General features: G+C 47.4%; 1 protein-coding gene across 3 annotated transcripts in view; it reads right to left on the reverse strand.

Moving 5' to 3' along the window:
* The window catches only part of SH2D4A (SH2 domain containing 4A), a 59,331-nt gene extending 41,482 nt beyond the window's left edge, over window positions 1-17,849 (reverse strand). For 2 of the 3 annotated variants that reach the window (XM_080796269.1, XM_080796271.1), the window contains exons 1-3: window positions 17,458-17,849; window positions 11,701-12,064; window positions 417-576 (exon numbers count right to left, since the gene is read on the reverse strand). In XM_080796269.1, coding sequence (XP_080652395.1) covers window positions 417-576; window positions 11,701-11,881 — 341 coding nt within the window. In that variant the 5' untranslated portion in view covers window positions 11,882-12,064; window positions 17,458-17,849. Of the gene's footprint in view, window positions 1-416; window positions 577-11,700; window positions 12,065-17,457 lie in introns of those variants that run through there. The other variant, XM_080796270.1, reaches the window with a different exon arrangement.
* Window positions 17,850-18,465: the final 616 nt, after the last annotated feature.

Consider the following 18,465-nt stretch of genomic DNA (forward strand, 5'->3'; position numbering starts at 1 on the left):
TCCCACCACCTAGCGCAGTGGAAGCCCCTGGAAGGCCTGCTCACTCAGCGGCCCCCCTGTAAGCAATCTTGCTGGAAGGCCTAAAGCTTAAACAGTCATTGCATTTCTCACTTACATTCCTGATGCTCAGTTGTGCCAGTTTCGGTGCTTTGGCACGACTCTAGGAAAGCCAGGCATCACACAGGAAACCTCATCCAGACCAAATCAGATGACAAGTGGAAGTGAAACAGCTGATCTGATCACATTGCAGGAAGGAAGGGAACCCCAAAAGTGTAAAGAAACTTGCTGGAGAGATCTACAGTGACTTTTTTAACTCTCAGATCCACCCCACTCTCCCTCCAGATACTCTGAAAAAGAGGCATCTTTGCAACATTTTATAATCCGGCCAGCCTCTCACTGGCTTGCAGATGGCATACCTGAGCTCTTCCGCTTCCCGTTCGGCTTTCAGCTGGGCCCTCTCAGCAATAATCTCATTACAGAGCACGTCGTAGGGTTTATCAAGATGGTGTTCGCCCATCACCCAGACCCAGACTTCCTTATCGGCTCCCAGTTTCCAGTGAACAGATTTGCCGTTCTCTGTAAGCAAAACAGAATTTGGATTGGACAAATATCTTCAGTCATGGGTTATGATGTTTGCCATCATTAAAGTATTTAGGGTCTTCAAGAAAAAAAGATTAGATGAGACAAAGCACTTCCAGTCTCCTCAGGAACAAGCAGCAGTCCCAGGGAGCAATGGAGGTGGTAGCAGAGGATGGTGGCTACAGCAATGTTTGTTTTAAAATATAAATATGAGGGCGCCTGGGTGGCCGAGCGTCTGCCTTCAGCTCAGGTCATGATTCCAGGGACTGAGCCCCTTGTCGGGTTCCCTGTTCAGCGGGGAGTCTGCTTCTCTGTCTCCCTCTCTCTCTGCCCCTCTCCCCGACCGTGCACTCTCTCTCTCTCTCTCACTCATGCTCTCTCTCTCAAGTAAATAAAATCTTTAAAAAATATGAATATGGTTTTTGAATGTGTCCATTTTGTAATTAAAGTAGAAGAGATGGGGAGAAATCATGCAGTTTGTGCTAACATCTGATATCAGAATCTCTAAGGTCTGAGAATCTTCTTGAACCCCAGAAGTACACAGCTTCTCCAGGGTTTGGTACTTCCATTTTAGAATTGGACTGGCTTTAGTTTAAATCCTAGTCCCACCACTTACTAGCTGTGTGACTTGGACAAATTATTTAATTTTTCTGAGCCTCAGTTTCCTCATCTGCAAAATGGGAATATGGCCGACCACCAACAATGCAGGACTGCCATCGGGAGCAGGCTACACCTGCTCTTTCCCCCAGTGCCTGCCACATAATAGGCGTTCACGAGAGGTTAAGTGCTACCATCACCCTATTTACTTCTAGGGCTCCTCAGACATTCACACCAACTTGTGAGAAGATGATACTCCTGGTAGTGTGATACTTAGTGAAGCTACTTAAATGATCCTTGTTTACAATTGGTCACAGGGGTTGTATTACATTCTAGTTCCTGGACTCCAGAGACGCAGCCACACAGGTCATGCTCCCTGAACCCAGGGTTATGAGGAACACACCCAGGAGAAGCCAAGAGGGGCAGTCCCTAAATCTAAAAGCCCCCAGGCAGATCTACCGAGGGCCATTATGGTTCATATTGTGGTCAAGATCCCTGGGCCCTAAGAACCCCAGACTGGCCAGTAGTGTTGAGTGTGACTAAGAGGGCACCTGATGGAACACATGTGCTTAGAGGTTAGAAATCCACACTGGGATTGTGTCTCGTCTTTGTACATTAAGTAGAAGGTTTCCAATTAAAGCATCTTCTGTCCAGTGAATTGTTAACCTACTTCCTACTGTCGCCCCAGGATACATTAAAAAACAGGCTGCTCAAACTCAGATGTGTTCTTTGGTTTGGCACTTTGCACCCTTCTTGGGGCAATGAAGACTTCCTACAGCGTGAGAAAATTCTAACTAGGATACTGGGGCAGCGGGAAGTTGGGGGGGGCACAGAATCTTCACTCTAAGAGGAGTCAAATGTATCATTGAGAAAGCAGCTGACCTCGCACTGTTTTCCCAAACAGAGAAACAGTGAAAGTGGCATCAGGTATGAAGAGAAGATCAATCCCAAGCATGCCCTAGTGGGGATGGGCCCTGGCCAGCTCTGGCTCGTGTGAGGAGATGCCAAATGGCTCATTAACCGTAGAAAGCTGTCATACCTCATCAAACTCCCTTTATTATACTCTCTCAGGGCAACTAATAGTATTTTTTACTATGTCCATCTCTCAACCTTCACCTAAGTAACTCTCTACCAATATTTTTGATAGCAGGAGAAAGTCGCCCTGACAGGAGAGTGGCGGAGGGCCGGGGTGGGGTGGGGTGGAGAGGGAGGACCCAGGGAGCCTGCAGCATTGCTGTGTGGCAGGACACATTCTGGGAGCCCTGCGGGCTGCAGGCCGGGGTGTCACTCTTAGGGGAAGAAGGTGCTGCCTTGAAGGGTGAGGTGGGAGAGAACCCCAGGATCGTCTGTGAACGGAGGAGGGTGCTACGAGTAGAAAAGACTGCCAAAGGAGAGGACTAGAGCCTTGACATTTTAGAAGCAAGGGAGTGGTGAGAATATGGTGGAGGTAAAGAAACCATGGTTTGGAGGCAAGAAAAAAAGAGAAGTGTCACATTCAGCCAGATGCCGAAAGAAGGGTTCTTGGCAGAATGGCACTGACGATAATGTCTGTGCTGAGCGCTTCTCACCTTCAGGAGCTCTTCAGTGTACCCAAGAGCAAAGAAATTGGAGGGTCTTCAAGGGCTCCCCCCACAATGCCCTAAAACCTTAGCGGAGGCTGCTGGAGAAGTTCTTCTAGTAAAACGAGTGTTAGCTCCGACACCCTCAATTTTACACCAAGACGGGGGAAGACTATTCAGGCCTGTTTAGTTCATGCCACAAAAACGTACTGAGTTTCTAACTCTGAGCACGATGCAGACGAGCTAAATGCTGCAGGTGCTACAGAGATCAAACAGATGTAGCCATTGTCCTGCAAGTCACCAAGCATCTTCGGAGAAAGAACAAGGCGTTAGGCTGCTTATTTAAAGAACTGTATTGCACATCTACTATGTGTGAGGCACTGAGGTAGACGTCCATCAGCACTTATGAACAAGACAGACCAGCTCCTGCCCTCGGGGAACTTATATCCTAGTTGGAGATAGGAATCGAACACGTAATTAATTATAAAAGTAATACGACTTGGGGAAGGGGATGTGAGAGGGTGCTAAGGGAATGCGTAAGAAGAACAACTAATCGATTTGAAGGACCAGGGGAACATACACCAAAACCACAACAGATTTTAAGTTCAGTGAGGATTTGATGGATGGAGAAATCATTTTGGAAGCACACAGAAGAAAAAAAGAAGTTCTTTGTATTGAGTTTTGGAGGGTGTAAGTTTGGTGACCTGCACAAAGATGGTGTGATCGAAGATCAGAGAAGGCAATCAGGGAAGGGCTGTGGGGAATCGGGTTCTTGGTGAGAGCTAAAGAGAGCTTTGGATGTCATCTGGCTGTGCACTGAGGATCATGCAGGGGGTGGAGGGCACAGGGCACAAGGCACAATTTCCAGACACCTGGCTAAATGATTTAAACTTAGGTCCTGCACTGCATAAAGCCAAAAAGTGGTGTTAAAATCCCAGGGTTTCCACCAACTCTTTATGTGACCACGTATAGGATACCTTACCTCTCTGAGCCTGAGCTCCCTCTCTGATAAAACAGAGGTAGTAAGTCGGACCTCACAAGCCTGTCATGTGATAAATGCTCAAAAATATTAGTTCCATGTTTCTTGATTAAATGACCAGTGAAGAGTCCATGACTGTCACTGTGCAGATGGTGTCAGGGTCAGAGAAGGGATTTAGGAAGTGCTCTGCCACATCAGCATGTGGGGTGGGTCAGGGAAGTAGGAGAGGCTGTCCAGTGGCTGAGTGAGGACAGAATTGGGGAGAGGTGAGGGGTGAAAGACCAGGAGTGAGGTACCTGGGGCCGAATGAGGAAAAGGTCAGTTAAGATTCCAGTGGCTGGAAAGGAAGGACTCAAAGATGATGCCAATATTTTGAGTCTTACTAATGGAGAGGATGGCGGCATAATAAGCAGAAACAGTAATATCAAGAAAATAAATTTGTCTGAGCTGTTTTGGAAATGAAGAATAAATTTTTAATTTTACTAACAATCTACACGGAGAGCTTCCATAAATACCTGAACTATGGCACTAGAGTTCAGAAATGCTGTCGAGACTGACAGTGTGAATTTGGGAATTACTTTATAGTTGCCATTGTTGAAGTCACTGGTGTAGAAAAATTGCAAAGGGAATGAAGCCTAGTGAGAACCTTGGAAAAGCATGTGCTCCATTTGGGAGGCAAAAGGGAAGAAAAAGATCATTCAGATTTAAATAGCCAAAAAAAAAAAAAAAAGAATTTCCGATTTCTGATTCCTAAACATGACATAACATAGGAGCCTGGGGAGAATGCACTGCCATGCGGCCAAGAGAGAGGGTGCTTCCATGCCCTGGAGACACAGAAAGGGGGATGGGGAGCCTTGAGGGGGGTCTCAGCAGTCTCTGACTTTGGAGAGTATTTTTAGGGAGACAGGTGGGGGACAGGCTACAAAAGCAGGACAGAAAGGATGGTAAAATGTGGAGGTTGTAAGTAAGTATGTGCTCTGGGGAAGTTTATTAGCAAGGAAGTAAAAGAGGATTCAGTTATTTGTTCAACAAATATTTACTGAGCATCTGCTATGTTCCAGGCACTATATTTAATAGGCCTTTGAGACAGAAAGGGCAGCTTAGGAGTAAGGATGGTTGAAAGATTTCTTTAAATAGAAGAAACAGGGACAAGTTTGACACTTAGGGTTTTGGGAGGGGAGAGCAGAAGGATACCAGGGACCAGGCCAGGGGAATGATGGCAGGAGGAGTGTGCAAAGAACAGGTAAGGAAGAAAATGTTGACAAGAAGAGAAGAAAAGCTCCTGTCTGCCAAGAGCTGGAAACCGATAGACTTACCCACATTTCTGGCCCCAGTGTCCTTCATCAAGGTAAATGTATACACTTAAGAGATCCTACTTGGGCAGGCACTGCATCTTATTATAACTTAATGCTATCCGCACATTCTGGATTTTTTTGTCTACTTCACCTTGACATTATATGCGCTCTTTAGTCAGAGGACAGTGAGAGAGGGACCTTTTCATAGCACTTCCATTTAATTATAAGGTTTGCTCCCACAGTACTTGAATCATGTTTGTGTGCTGTAGCATTCTTCATATTTGCTAGCTGAGGGATTCTTGAGAACTTCAAAAACCAACTTTTCTAGGACAGTAGAGCAGTCCTGCTTCATACCACACCACAAAGCAGTTCTTAAGCAGGTATGGACTCTCATCCATACCTCGTTCACCATATACAGTTTCTAACGAGGCAATGTTGTGAAATATCACATAAAAATGGGGCGACATTTGGCATGGGAATGGCCAGGCTTATCAGCCTTTCATTAGTTTGTGACACTGCTCACATCATCGTGTCTGACTTCTCCTCACATGGTGGGCCCAGCAGACGTGTGGCAGGAGAGACTAGAAGTGTCCGTGTGGATCATCTCGGGTTCAGGTCAGTGCAAACCCCAGGGCTCTCCCCAAACTAAGACTCATTCAGAGGGTCGGCAACTGGTCTCCACTCCAACTAGATCCAACTCAGAAGGACAGCCATAGTAACAGGCGAGGATGAGAAATGGAGAGAGAAGAAGTATACACCATGTCCCTACAAACAGAAGACCAAAAACCGAACAGAAGTCAGAGCATCAACACCAGGGGCCTCCTAACAAATTTACATATTAAACACATTGGGAGTATCATCAGGATTGACAGCAGCACCTACCAATACCCAGGTTGCTGAAATATGACATACTTGCCTAAACTCTCAACCTCTCAACTATTTCCCGCCACTCTGGCCTCTCCTCTAGGGACCCCCACCCCCACATCCAGAAACCAAAAGATCCAGTCTGGTGGGCACCTCTAGGGTGCAAGCGGTATAGCCATGTCCCTTCTAACTGATGGCCATGCCATGTCTGCCATTAAATATTTAGAGTATCACCCAAAGCCATCTAACCCCATCTTATAATGAGGAAGCTGAGGTTCAGGGAGGGTATTTAACTTGCCCAAGATCACAGAGTTAGTGAAATTGGAACCAGAATTCCAAGCCAGTCCGTGAGATTGCAAAACCTGTGTTTAAGACAGCCTCATAATGCATCATTCAAACTGAAACACTTCTGAGAGCAAAAGGGAAACCCACCCAAAGGTACGCCAGGACAATGAATGTAGATAGGGCTCTGACACGCAAGCTCGGGCATGGGGCCTCGATCACGTTTCCTCCTGGCCCTGAAGAGCAGGACAGCCAGGAGAAGGTGAGACCCAGCCCCAGGTGTTCGCAGAGTCCCATAGGGACTTCCTGAAATTACTTACAACTGCTGCTTTCCCCATTACTTACAACTTACAACTGTTGCTTGCTTTTCCCAAGTTGCTTTGCTAGACTTGTTAACCTGGGTTCATAATCTTTTTTTTTTTGTTGTTGTTGTTGTTCTTTATAGACCTTTTATTTATTTATTTATTTTAATAAACATATAATGTATTTTTATCCCCAGGGGTACAGGTCTGTGAATCACCAGGTTTACACATTTCACAGCACTCATCATAGCACATCTGGGTTCATAATCTTATAGTTGCTAATACTAAAGTCCATCTTTAAAATTTTAAATAATTGTTATGCTTATTTTAGAGACAAAAGGACAGAAAGGAAGTTGGAGAACCTGCATGGTGCTTGGGCTATAGCCCAGGAAAGCAGGTGGTGCTGCAGACAAGTGAGAACTTGAGTCAGGAGAGGACACCAGCTTACAGGGGCTCAGGAAGGTGAACAGGAAGAAGAGATCCATAATTATCCACATGCAGGTGCTCACCAGGGAAGAAGATAAGCCCAGGTAAACTATCAAGCTCAGAGTTAGGGGAGGGCAGGAGACAAGGCCAGAACCAGTGGTTCAGAACAGACTTGGAGTAGATCTGGACCTGGGTTCAAATAACAGTAACCGTACAAATGACTTTCCCTGTTTGTTTCCTTATTTATAAGGAAAAAGGCGACAACACGTACCATCCCAGATTCTTGTGAGGTTTAAATGAAATAGCATAAATATAATGCTTATGTCTGGCACATCCTAACAGACCAGAACCTTGGTAAGGGAAAAGCTCTAGGCAAAGGAACAAATGACATAAAATCTATGGGTTTGGTGACTAGCTGTGTGGCTTCCAGGTTTCTGGCTGTAGTGACAAGGGGAAAAAAGCAGTGCCACTGATTATAACACAGAATGAGAGGCAGTGTCAGGCCTGGGGGTGGTGAGGAGGACTGAGGTGACACTGACGAGCTTATGGGTCATACGAATGGGAACACTCATTAACGGAATGGACACTGAGGCCGAAGCAGGTGAGAGGCCTGGCTTGGCAGTATGGCTTTGAGCATGGCTGGCATATAGGTGGTGTTTAACTCTAAAAAGTAGAAGCGGAGGCCTCCGGGCTGGCTCAGTGGGTTGGGCGTCTGACTCTTGATGTTGGCTCAGGTGGTGATCTCAGGGTCATGGTCATAGTAATTGTGTCTGGGTCCACACTGAGCATAGAGCTTGCTTGGGATTCTCTCTCATCTTCTTCCTCTGTCCATTGCAACCCACATCCCCTGCTGCCCACCACCACTCGTGCTCTCTCTAAAAAACAAAACAAAACAAAACAAAAAACGTAGAAGTGGTACCGCAGGGAGATAACAGAGGGACCTTAACCTAGGATCTGCGAACCTGAGAGTCTGTGAACAAGATTTAGGGAGACGGTGAACACTGTAAAACTATACACAAGATGTTGTCAGTGTAGTGTGCATTTTCCCTGATCCAAGCTCTCGCTAAATTTTCAAAGGAGTCTCTGAGCCTCTCAACCCCACCTCCAGGTTACAAACCAGCAGTGCAGAGTGAGGCACCCTGGGGGAATATGGACATTTGGGGGTTAGGCGGAGGTGAAAGAGAGACTCAGAGAGGCCACTCCAGAGTCCGATGATGCTGAGGAATTGACGAGATCAGAACTGAGTCCTTCCGCGGGGTCACTGCCCTGGCTTTAGCAGAGAAGGGAGGGAGAAGCGCCACTGCAGGTGGCACACCGGTGGTTTACGGCCATTTCACGAGAAAGGGGAGGCTCTGCATAAGGAAACTGTTCACCTAGTAGCAACGAGAATGCAGCAAATGAAGTTTCATGAATCCAAGTCCATTTCAAGGGCACACAGAGCCCCTCCCACACCACACACAGCGACCAGATCCCAGCCTCCTGCTTAGGTTTCTGTCGGCTTGGAGGCCCCATGAAACAAGTGCTGGGCAGTCCTCTACTGAGTGAAGGCCTTTACTGTTCATGTTACCAGAAAGAAATCACACAGAACAAAGGCAGGGCCCTGACGCAAGCACCCATCTTGGATGTGTGTGAGGCACTTGCTGACAAGAGCAGTGTCTTTAAGCTCCAGCTAAGCTGGAGATGTAGCAGATTTGTCAACAGCGCCCGTTTTGGGAGAGTCAGACTAAGGTCTGTGGCAGCTCTGCACTTACTAGCTGTTGCCCTGGGCAAGCTAGTTAATGTCCCAGCCGCACTTTCTTCCATCTGTAAAACGTGAACGGTAATTCAGCTTCAGGCGTGGCTGTGATGATTTAATGAGATAATAAATTTAAGACTGAGCTCAGGTCTGATACATCATCAGCTCAGTGGTGCTACTTTTTAGAGCAGCACTGTCCAAATGTGAGCTACCTCTGTAATTACACATTTTCTAGCAGCCCCTTTACCAGAGCAAAAGAAATAGTACAAAATCATTAATGTGATTATTTTATATCATTCTTCCAATCGAGTCTTTGAAATCTGGTAATTTTATACTTTTACCAATCCAGACTATTCTCATCTCACCATGCTCAGTAGCCACACACGGCTAGGGGATGCCCTCCCAGACACCAAGCTCTAGACCTCCGGGTATGTGTCCTCCAGCAGCCAGAGGAGATACAGAATTCTTCCCCTCTCTAAAAATCACATTTCCCCATTACATTTTGAAATGATTTTTCTGCTCTATTACTAAGTTAAATCCATACTTCTAATTGCTTTTCAGACCTTTTACTGTAGCCGTAAGACTGCTAAAATGTTCCTGGTATACACAATACGCAAACATTTTAGTGATGCTCTTTGAAAACTCACCATAGTGGACGGTATAGAGAAGAAAGTGAGCAGGTGACAATGAAAGAACTACCAAGTGATGAGCTAAAATGGCGCAAAGGAATGAGGGGGAGGAAGGGCATAAGATATATTTAAAGAGCCAAGAAAAGGACAATCTCTAAAGCTGCGGCCTGGCTAAGAACTGCTATGAAAGAGCAGCACCAAAGTCAGCTGGGTACAAGCTGAGTGGGGTGGGAGAGGCCGGGAGCAAAGGCCCAAAAGGAGCAGACGCACACAGTAGGTTCGCAGTACAGATACACTCCTGGGGAGCACCAGCCATAACACTGCCTCGTACTATCTGTGGCTTTATCTTCAAAGGCAGAAGAAGATGAAAGATGGAAAAGTGCTGTCTTTTAGGGAAAGTTGGGAAAGAATCTCAAAACTTTTCTTTTTCTGTAGTCATAAGAGAGAACTAATTTAGTGTAAAATGTATTTTTCCAAGTGTTAAGTTTAAAGGAGTAATAAACTTTTGGCATGAAATTCAGACAGAATGTTCACTGCATATACTAACATACTTTTTAATTGATCATTTAATAAAATAATATGGATTTTCTAAGAGGTAGAGTCAAACTCTTCAAAAAGATAATTCAAGCAAAGAAATGAAATTGCTGTCTTAAGTAGTCACAAGGAGACCACTTCAGCAAATGTGAGAACCCCAAAGTCTTACAAAGTGTTTGGGCCACTGACATTAGGGGCAAGAACCCTTCAGCTCTCACCAGTCCCAAAGTTACCCAACACATCAGTGTATTCTCTTCACAATGAACAATGGTGTCCAGAGAGGTCCAGCTCTCTCTGATAAACTCTGGCTCAACAATGCAGGGAGATGTATAAGCCAGTTAAGAAAGATAAAAGGGCTGTGCTTCAGTTTGGACATGTTACTTACTGAAGTAAAAATTCTATTTCAGGTCTGTGAAATCCAATAAATCTGGGTACCTACCGGTGGTGTGACTTGGCATATATTACTTAACTTCTCTAAGTTTCACCACTTATAAAACAGACAATACCAACTTTGCAGAAGTTTTGTGAAGATAAGACCTACTGTATATAAAAGTGCTTTGCATAGTGTCTGACAAAACACGTTTCTAATAAATAGCTACTATTGATAACAATAAATGCAATAGTCATATTTATTTCCATATCATTATAAAGGCTTAATTGAAAAGGTTTCAAATAAAGGGAGTATAAGGTAAAGGTCACTAAACTGACTTCCTTTTTGAGTCTGTATATACCAGCATGCAAGTGAGATTCATTTTCTCCATCTCTGAAGCCCTGAATGGTTTTATCACATTTTATTTTTCCTGGCTTAATAAAAAATGAGGAGAAATTAGTCTTGAATGCCTCTGCAAGTGACCCTGAAAAACTGTTTTTTTTAAAACACCTTAGGTGTTCATCCATGACAGAATTTGTGCTAGGGGAGGGCGAAGAGCAGAGGTGGTTATTGTGTGCTTTTCTACGTCTGTGTGTATATATGCTTAAAGTCTTGATGTACAAGAATTCCTCGCTCATGGTCTCAAAAGGATCTCTCAAGCTACCAGGGGTTCCTTGGGTCAGGAAGAAAGACAGCTGAAAAATTAACTCACATTAAAAAATGTGTAGTATGGAGGTGCCTGGCTGGCCCAGTCAGTGGAGCATGTGACTCTTGACGCCGGACCACGAGTTTGAGCCCCATGCTGGGCAAAGAGATTACTTAAAAAAAAATGTGTAGTATGACTCCCCCTCCCCCACAGCAGTATTTACATTTTAAGAGGGAGTTTTCCTGAAAAAAGATAACGCAAAGAAAAATCTCTTAAAGTCTAAGAAATGTAAACATAATTGCTATAAGAATCCTGATATAGGGGCGCCTGTGTGGCTCAGTGGGTTAAAGCCTCTGCCTTTGGCTCAGGTCATGATCCCGGGGTCATGGGATCAAGCCCGGCGTCAGGCTCTCTGCTCAGCGGGGCGCCTACTTCCCTTCCTCTCTCTCTGCCTGCCTCTCTGCCTGCTTGATCTCTGTCAAAGAAATAAATAAAATCTAAAAAAAAAAAAAAAAAATAAGAATCCTGATATAATGCCTTCGTATGCTGCTAATAGGATACAGACCCCAGTGACAATAAGTGGGAGAGAAGCCCTTCCTTAGGACCCCTCAAATCAAACCGTACAGGTGACTTTTTACTTCAGCTTAAGGTCAGTCTGGTTTCAAGTAGGAGATCTGCTTACAGCTACACAAGTTCATGGCTAATGCTGTGCACGTGTGGGTATGTGCACGTAAGTATAAACTTTAAGCTGATAAATTACACTGTTAGAACCTCAACAACATTTAGGGTCCATCTACCAAACTGGAACTTGCCCCTGACTTGTTTCTGACGAGTGAGAACTGTTAAAACAAGCCAGGAGCCACGTTACTAACACATTCACGGAAGAGACTCAGGTAAGTTTACCTTTCTTTGGCCTGGATGTCACTGGCAAGGACTCCTTTCTTTCCATTGCCGCTTCTCTTTCTTTCCATCGGCGGATCTGTTCCTCCCTCATCTTGAAGAACAGGATCTGTTTCTGTTCTTCGCTGAGCTCTGCCAGCAGATCGGGATCTATGTACATCTCTGATAGTATCTGTTTCAGCATCTTTGCAGGCCTGGAGTCTTTTACACCTGTGGCAAAAGTTCTTAAAAATGGCTTCCAGGGGAAGGACGCACCCACAGACCTTCCCAGAGACTCGCAGCAATCCTAGTGACTGGGACGACAATTCCGCGAACTGGCTCTTGGTTCCTGGCACCAAAGATACTGTTCACAATGCTGTTCGTGAACCTGCAAAGGGCAACCGGCAAAAAGCAGGCAGCGTTAAAATGTGTAGACTCCAGGCAGGGGCAGGCTCGTGAACTAAGCTTGGAGGAAATACAGTATCGCTTTTCATTTCAGGTGAAAGGAGAAGAAAGCTGAGGCACGCTTTGTTAAGAGTTTGTGTAACCCCTACCCCATAATTTCCAGACACTTTATCAACAAAACAAAACAAACCCTAACTTTTACAGGTCAATCTCAGGGAAACAAAAAAAATTAACAGAGGTTTGGCCTTCTCCCAACTAAGCAAACATATTATTACCTCAGAGCCTAACCACCAACTGTATGGCTGAGAAAAGAATAAAAGAAAAAAGAGGCACAGGAAGAAATTAAAAGGTTCTCTCCAAACAACTTATTTCAAAAGAAAATACTGTTTTTGAGATTTCACAGAATTACCTACCCCAAACCAAACCAAAATGGGGCCATCCTCAAGGAAGGAAAAAGAAGAAATAGAAATTAGACCACAAGGCAGTTTTCCCATTTCCCCTTATAAGCAGCACTAAATAAACACAATCATGTACTTCATCTTCACAGAAGGACAAGGAAATTTCCAGATGACCTACCAGAACCACGAAAACAGAGTAGGTGCAGGAGATAACATCCGTGTACACTCTGGAAAGTCACTGGGTTTTAAATGTACCTGTTCTATCTATCTAATTTAATAAAAACTAAGTTTATGCACCAGAAAAACTGGGGTAATAAAGAAGCAACTAGGTTCGTTACAAAGGATCCTTGCTTTACAAAGGAGTTCCTTAGAGGACCCCTTTAACAAGAAGCCACAGACTCATGCACTCACAAGCGGGTTCACAGTGGTTGGGGGAGGGGGACAATCCCACTGGGGTTTCCTCTAATTCGCGCATTCTGTTTGGTTGATTTGGTTGATCTGTTTTAAAACTTTTAATTTTTTTTCAATACTCAAAAAAGCTTGCTTACTGAGACTTTTCAGGATCACATATGTTTAAGAAGTTGACTAGTAAATTGGTGCTCACATGCCTCAAATAATCTTACCACCTGGCCATACCTCTCAAATACCTGTTTGGCCAAGCTCAGTGCAAACACTCATAAACTTGAGACTATCACTCAGTCATACCATGGCTGCTTTTAGTTCCTTCACCTTGTCATTCCCATGGGTCAGATGGTAAAGCTCCCTGGGAGTCAGCTTCCCCCCTTCTTCTTCCCTGCAAAGCTGTCCCTTCATTTACACAAGCACGTTGAATAGCTGGGGTACCCCAGAATGTCTGCATACACAGCACATAGTTAAACTCACTATCCATCGTGTAGCTGGGACCTTTACTGAGGCTACAACTATTCTTACTAATTGCATCCTATAATCTCCCGCAGCATTCAAACTACTGGAACTCAAATGGAACACAGTATTTAGAGAAAAATTTTAGGGGTGCCTGGGTGGCTCTGTTGGTTAAGTGTTGGACTCTTGATTTCTGCTCAGGTCATGATCTCAGAATTGTGAGATCGAGCCCCAAATAGGGCTCCGCATTGAGAATGGAGCCTGCTTAAGTTTCTCTCTCTCCCTTTCCCTTTGTCCCTCCCCAATCTAAAAGAAAAAAAGAGAAACGTTTTAAAAACAATTAAAAGCAGTATTTGACTCTAACTCAGTCATGTCCCTCCTAGACTCCCTTCCTACTTTTATATTTGAAAGATGACCCTCAAAGCCTATACCAGCCAAAGAACTGATGTCCTGTAATGCTTTTTTTTGACTCCTGGGTTCCAGCAAGCTTCTTGAGGGGCAGGGCCGACTAAATCGACACTAAAGGAGAGTCTGCCAGACTCTTGTCTTCCCAGGAACCACAGCGAGGATGGGGTTCCTCTGCACACTAGACTCCAGTGCTCTGAGATGAAGCGGTAAAAAACCAAGGTGGATGACTCCTTGATGTGCCAGTAAATGTCCTTATGTTGGCACATTCCATGCCTCCAGTGATTGACTCGAACAAAAATAAAACATGGTAGAAAAGGAGGAACTCAGTGAAGCCTGAGGCTTTGTGTTCTGTTCCCCATTTTGAGTGGGGTGAATCTTAGCAACAGCGATGGTGTGGCCTAAACACTGAAAGCCCGAGAGTGCCAAATTCCCATTGTTCCCCTTTCCTCCACCCTGAGTACTGACAAGGAGAGCTTACACACGCTGTGCCGGCCACTGCCTTCAGCACCTTGCGTGTTTTAACTCATTTACTTTTCACCATCCCTCTTAGGATTCAGTTCCTCCCTCCCCCCGTCTCACAGAAGACGACGACGGAAAGTGGCTGAGCTGGGCAGTCTGGCTCTAAGTCGGCTCTCCTGTACTCCACTAGCACAGGGATGTTTCCTTGTAAGCCCGGAATCAGCACGTCGTCAGGATGCGGTACCACAAGGGAAATTTCAGAAAGAAGACCTGCAAATTTTGGCAGCAACATCAATGCTGACTGGAAGGTGCATGACATAATGCCTCTGAGCGGCAGAAGCCTCATCCAGGGAACTGCATGAAAGCTGAGGGGAGGCCAGGTCATTGAGAAAACCTCCCCCAGGAAGGGCAGCAGGGAACCGTCATGGCGGCCCAGGCATGGATGTCGTTTGCCCACTTTATTCACCAGGCACTTCGAGTTCTCAGTTTCCCTTCTCAGAGCTGCTAGGAGTTGCACGAATGGTACAGCCTCTCATAGGTGTGAAGGGTTCCATGGTACCGCTGTGATGAGATACTCAAGCTCGTTCACAATTGTAATTTGGGTTTGTGTTGTCTTTTCAACAAACATGGATTTTTAGCATTACCTTAACTACCGGATCTTGAAGGAAAGACACTGGCTTCCCTGTGTCCTCAGAGAGTACCTGGGGGCTCAGCCGGCAACTGCTTGGAGGTCAGGTGGCTGAATAGTGTGCATGCCATTCTAAGGCTGTTGATTCCCAGCGGGTGTGAATTAACTCCTTCCTCAGGCTCTCAGACAGAAAACTGAAACAGCACAGAGTGCTGCTCACAGAACACCCAGCAAGGACCCAGCGCGGGCTTCTCAAGAGCTGTATGACTTTCAGCTGTCATTTCACTACTCTGTTTTCTTGTCTGTGACATGAGGGACTGCACTGTACATCTTTGTAATTTGGAGACTATGTCATATAGCCTTTGTGAAGGTGCAGAGACGAGTGCAGCAAGGGTAGAGGAAATAGAAATAAGGAAACGAACTTGGGTTTTTCACACTTTCACTCCCTGACAGGACAGCTGCTGACCCCGACTCAAACTTGGAATGACTTTTCCCGTCTAACAAACTTCCAGTTATTCAAGATCCAAAACAAAGAAAAGCTAAGCTAACTCGGTTTTCTTGTTGTATACAGCACCTTACTCGAAAAAGAGAAATGATGAGCAACAAGCCCACATCTGCTATTTATTCCAAAAATAAATTTCTAACGGGTGCTAGGATCCGTTGTTTTCCAGGATACCATAGATTTGGCCCGACTCTCACATCTTCCATAGCCCTATTCAACAAAATAAAAATTGTGCTTTTAATGATTCTGAGAGCTTGGACGGGGGAGCCTGAAATAAAGCCTAAATCATAGCAGTAACGTAATATGGACAGTAAGACTTTAATGTTAAGAATATAGTTTGGGGATGCTTGGGTGCCTCAGTTGGTTAAGCATTCCGCTCTTGGTTTGGCTCAGGTCAGGATCTCAAGGTGGTGGGATGCAGCCCTGCCTCTGGCTCCTCACTGACCTTGGAGTCTGCTTGTCCCCCTCCATCTGCTCTTTACCCCCACTGGCTTGCTCTCTCTCAAATAAACAAATAAATAAATAAATAATCTTAAAAAAGAAAACGAATATAGTTTGAATCCTACTTCCTTTAAAATGGCCAGCTATTTTCAGACTTTCAGTTATCTTGTTCAACTTTACCTTATAAAGTTTATCTGCAAAAGGACTACTTTTGAGGACAAAATGAATTACCAGAAGTGACAGCAATTTGGTACTCAGTTTTGTACATATATACGATTCTTCAGAAACTTGAAGTTACTGCACATACGGATTTATCTAGAAAACTCCACTCATGTGCCAAATCTATGCCCACATATGACTTTCACTTATTTAAATCCACTAAATGATTATTCACTTTTAAAAGCTCCAATTCGTTTCTATTAAGCAGGCAATCAAAAGCCTTTTAGAGGGGTGCCTGGCCGGCCCAGTCCATAGAGCACTCAACTCTTGATCTCTCTGTCCTGAATTCAAGCGAATCGGGGGTAGAGTTTTACTTAAAAAACAAAACAAAACAAAACAAAACAGGGACGCCTGGGTGGCTCAGTTGGTTAAGCAACTGCCTTCGGCTCAGGTCATGATCGCAGACTGCCAGGATCCAGTCCCGCCTGGGGCTCCCAGCTCCGTGGGGAGTCTGCTTCTCTCTCTGACCTTCTCCCCTCTCATGCTCTCTCTCTCTCAAAGAAATAAATAAAATCTTTAAAACAAAACAAAAAAATTTTCAGGAGCCGAGGAGCCCAAGTTTAGAGAGAGGTGCCACTGCTTCTTCCCTGTGACCCCTGAGAAGGGAATGAGAACCGAGAAAACCGACGAACCGGCATCTCCACGCCCACCCCTTCAGGCGCCCGCGTGAACCCCGAGGGCAGGAGCGGGCAGGGATGCCCACTTGGCTGAAGAAGACCGTCGGCGGGTGGCCTGGGGCTACCGTCTGTGTCCGCAGTCCAGGGGGCGGGCGGGCGGCGACGCGCGGCCCTGAAGCCCGGCGCCCGAACCCCACAGGGCAGCCCTGGTGCCCGCGCGCTGGGAAACCGGTTCCCCGGCCTCCCCGGCAGGTCTGGGGCGAGGGGGGTCCGCACGGCCCTACCCCACGTGTGTGCGAGCGCCGGTCCGCGGGTGCAGTCGCTGCGGGGCGCCGGCGGGAGGGCAGGCGTGCGGGAGCCGGAGGCCGCGACAGACGCGAGACCCGCGGGGCGCCGGGGCCGTCCCGCCGGAGCTCAGAAGTCCTGGGCCAGCCCGACCGTCCCACGCGGCCACTCCCGGCCCGCCCCGGCTCAGCGACGCGCGCGCGCGCACCCCTCAGGCTCACGGAGGCCCGCCCGGCGCCCCAGGATCGCCCCCGGACATCCCGAGTGCGCCGCGGCCTGCGCTCCGGGGACCCCCCGCCTCTCGCCCGCCGGCGGCTCAGACACCGGACACCGACACCGGACACCCGCCGCCCGCCCGGGCCGCGGCGCAGGGGGCCCTGGCGGGGGCGCGTGCAGACCGGGCCCGGGCTCGTGGCGGGCCTCCCCCAGCTCCCCTCACCGCCGCGCCTTCCGCGCGCGCCCTCGAGCCCCACCCCCGACGCCCGGTTTTCTTGCCCCCCCCTTTCCGGCCCCCCTTCCCCTCCCCAGGCACCTACCCTTGCAGGGCCCTGCGCTCACCTCGGAGGGTGACCGAAGCGACACCACGTCCACTTGGGCCGCCAGAAGCTGTCGGGTGAAGGGCGGGCGGGCGGGCAGGGCAGAGGCGCCGGCGAGCGGCACGGGCCGGCCGGACAAACACCCCCGCCGAGATGTTGGCCAACAGTGTCCCTCAGCCGCGGCCCGCCCGCGCCGCCCCGCCCGCGGCCCGCATGCCGGAGCGACTGACTGGGCGCTCACGGCCCCACCCGGGCACCTGGAGACGCTCCAGCGCCAGACGGCGGCGAGGCGGTGCGGCCTGCTGCGTCCCGCCGCGACCCGGCCGGGCTGTCCGAGCGCCCGCCGCCCCGGGCCTCGGGTGGTCTGAGGCCGCGAGGCCACTGCCCCGTCTGCAGTTTGGGAAGGCCTGTCGCGCCATCTCGGGGCCTGCGGCGCTTATTAATATCAGCGGCCCGGCCCCTTCGCTTGAGAGCTCCAGGTATCCTGCAAGGTGGAGCCCGCGGAGGCGGGGAGGCCCTTCTCGGTTACACTGAGTCCCCGCGCGCCGAGTCAGCTCACCTCTCGGGTATCTGGAGCTCACTTCTTTTTCTTTTGTTGACATTAATTTAGCAGGCACTCGGGCACTTGTCAGTACAGGTGTGGCTTTGTAGGACAGGACCTAGGAGGCAACAGGCTGGAAAGATGGAGACTGAGAACAACAGAGACCGAGGGAAAAATGAAAAGAAAGGAAGGTAAAGGGATCTTGTGACTTGCAGCAAGAACAGGTTGGGGTGGTGCCTGAAGGGAGTTGCTGACCGAGAAGCAGAGTAGAAACATTGGAGGGTATTTTCCGTTGTGGAGGAACATTCAGAATGTGTGCAGAAAAACAGCCTGCTCTGGGGAACCCCCAGGTTGCACATGTTGGGGAGAAATGTGATAAAGAGTGAGCATTCGGTATTGCTCTCCAGTCTGCTTCATAAATTCAGGGGTCTGATTTGCTTCCTTCAAGAATGAAACTTTCTTATTCTTAACCTCCCCAGACTGCACAAG

The sequence above is a fragment of the Martes martes genome (genome assembly GCF_963455335.1).
Source record: "Martes martes genome assembly, chromosome: 2".
In the NCBI taxonomy this organism is placed as follows: domain Eukaryota; kingdom Metazoa; phylum Chordata; class Mammalia; order Carnivora; family Mustelidae; genus Martes; species Martes martes.